The following is a 2509-nucleotide window of genomic DNA, read 5'->3' as shown; positions in this document are numbered from 1 at the left end:
GGGTAACCAAGCCCTAAGCATCACACCCACAATACAGAGGCCTGATGCCCCAGGGGACACCCCAGCAACAGAACCATAAGGAAAGGCGGACATATTCAAAGAGACCTTCTTCCCGCCCCTACCAGAGGCGGATCTGAGCGATATAGAAGGGGCATCCTATTCAGGGCAGGTACAGATGCTAAAGGTTACCAGAAAGGAAGTATTGGAGGCAATCCATGCAGTAGCCCCGCTAAAGGCCCCAGGGCCAGATGGGATATCTAACAGGGCACTACAGGCAGCCGCAGGAATGCTGGTACCGTTCCTCACGACCACCATCAACCAAAGCCTAAAATTAGGCTACTGTCTGGTCCACTTCCATGAGTCGACCACAGTGGTTTTGCGAAAGCCTGGAAAGGACAACTATACAACCCCTAAAGCGTACTGCCTGATCGCACTATTAAACACGATTAGGAAGGTCATGGACGCAGTCATCGCCTGGCGACTTAGCTTTCTGGTAGAGGAATACCAGGTGCTCCCCAGCCGACACGTTGGGGGCCGAAAACTGTGGTCTACAGAACATGTGATACATGCTATAATCGAACATATTTATGAAGCATGGAACAAAGGCGAAGTGAGAGTAGCTAGCCTTCTCCTTCTGGACGTGATGGGGGCATTTGACAATGTCTCTGCCAAGTGTCTCCTATATAACCTCCGGAAGCGAAAGGTAGATGAAATGATAGTACGCTGGGTTGCGAGCTTCTTAAGCGGCAGGCGCACCAGAATCATGCTCAACAGATATGAATCTGAGGAGTACCAGATCGAAATAGGTATCCCATAGGGCTCACCCCTTTCACCTATCTTATATATCTTCTATAATACAGATCTTATAGAGGAGTGCGGGATAGAGGATGTGACAACAGTAGGGTACATTAACGACGCTGCCGCTCTGGAGCATACATTACTAAGCAGATTATACAGCAGCTCAAGCAACTACATAAAGATAGCCATACTGTTACCATCCACTGGATCCCGGCTCACAAAGGGATAGACGGTAATGAAGAGGCAGACGTGGCCGCAAAGACCGCCGCAGGGTAGGCAGAAAAAGGCATGGAGACCTGTAGGGCTCCAACGCCTCCCCGCCTACACCCGCTGAGAACCACGCTGAGGACGTGGGTTAATAAGACCGCCCGCACCCATTGGAATAGGAGCTGGCAACAGGAGACGAAAGGCAGAGCTACATACCGCCACACACCGCTACCAGATAAGAAGGTACTGCAGCTACACAAAGACCTAACTAAGGCTAAGAGCGCCTCCCTCATACAAATGAGAACTGAGAAAATAGGTCTCCGAGACTTCCTCTTCTTCCGACGCGTACCAGGATTCGAGGACCCAGGATGCCCCTGTAGAGGAGGCCGCCAAACAGTCAGCCACGCGCTCCTGCGATGCCGACTGCTCCAGGACGAACAACAGATCAAATTTGGGAATCTACCAGGCAGAGAGGACCTATAGAAGATCCTCTCAACACGCAAGCTAGCCACGAAAGCAATCGCACTTATAGAACAGGCAAGGGCCCTAGGGCAGAGGGCGCCGAGCGAGTAGATGAGCAGAGTATTGGGTGGAGACTGAAGGTATCACAGATGGCGAAATACGGGGCATGCCCCTCTGAGCCTATACACAGTGGAATCGTTAGTAGTAGAGCCAGTATTAATAAATGGTGACAGCCATTTGAAGGTCAAGGCAGATAGTAAGAGGGTGGGCGAAAGAGGAGACTGGCCACGTTTGTCGACTCTTTGAGACTACAAGCGTGGTGAAGAGGGACGTGACGGGTTACATGCCAAGGTTCTCGTTGGTCATGGCCTGTCACGTGTCGGTCACCTGGCGAAGCCCGCCTAACCGGGCATAGCTGCAGATAATTAGCGGCCAAAACCGAGTAGGAAACAATCAATCAATCAATCAATCAATCGGCCAGCAAAGTCGAACTTCTGACCTGTACGAGGTGCTGGCTACGAACCTACAGTTGCAATAATACTGTAGAGCCGATAGAAGACAAGCGCACTCGATGGAGCTGTGATGGTTCAGCAGCGGAGGTGGATGGCCGTCCACCTGATACCTTTGAGGCTGAGTGGCCACCACAGAACAGAGGACTACCATCAAAAAGGGTATGAAAACCATCCGACTTACTACTACTTCCTTAGGAAAGAAGACGGAGCAGATGATGCTCGTGGAACCAATGCCTAGTAGTAAGATAGGACACCTCTGGGGTAGCGATGCAGAGTTTTCACACCCCCCATTAACGGTCGAAGCTCTTGTTAAGGGTTTAGAAACGAACATAGGCTGTTGCCTCCTACTTCCGACGCCTAGCTCTCGAGGCTCGAAGCTCTTGTTAATTGACCGACCGATTCCTTCGTACCGATCGACGAGCGATACTCGTTACACCGCGGTGTATGTCAGACGAGGGGGCTGGAGTAACATGCTCTAAGGGCCGGATGGTTTGCAGAGCTGACGGATTACCACTGAGCTGTATCAGAAG

General features: G+C 51.3%; 1 protein-coding gene across 1 annotated transcript; it reads left to right on the top strand.

The window, feature by feature from the left end:
- The first annotated feature begins 1940 nt into the window (after positions 1-1940).
- Positions 1941-2509, top strand: PV09_09787 (uncharacterized protein). Its single transcript, XM_016363923.1, has one exon. The coding sequence runs from the start codon at positions 2141-2143 to the stop codon at positions 2456-2458; it is 318 nt and encodes a 105-aa protein (XP_016208249.1). The 5' UTR covers positions 1941-2140; the 3' UTR covers positions 2459-2509.

Source organism: Verruconis gallopava, assembly GCF_000836295.1.
Source record: "Verruconis gallopava strain CBS 43764 unplaced genomic scaffold supercont1.183, whole genome shotgun sequence".
Classification (NCBI taxonomy): Eukaryota; Fungi; Ascomycota; class Dothideomycetes; order Venturiales; family Sympoventuriaceae; genus Verruconis; species Verruconis gallopava.
This window is presented reverse-complemented; position numbering and strand designations above follow the sequence as displayed.

Excerpts from the sequence above, each read along its gene's own strand:
- PV09_09787 (XM_016363923.1), top strand. The coding sequence starts at position 2,141 with ATGAAAACCATCCGACTTACTACTACTTCCTTAGGAAAGAAGACGGAG.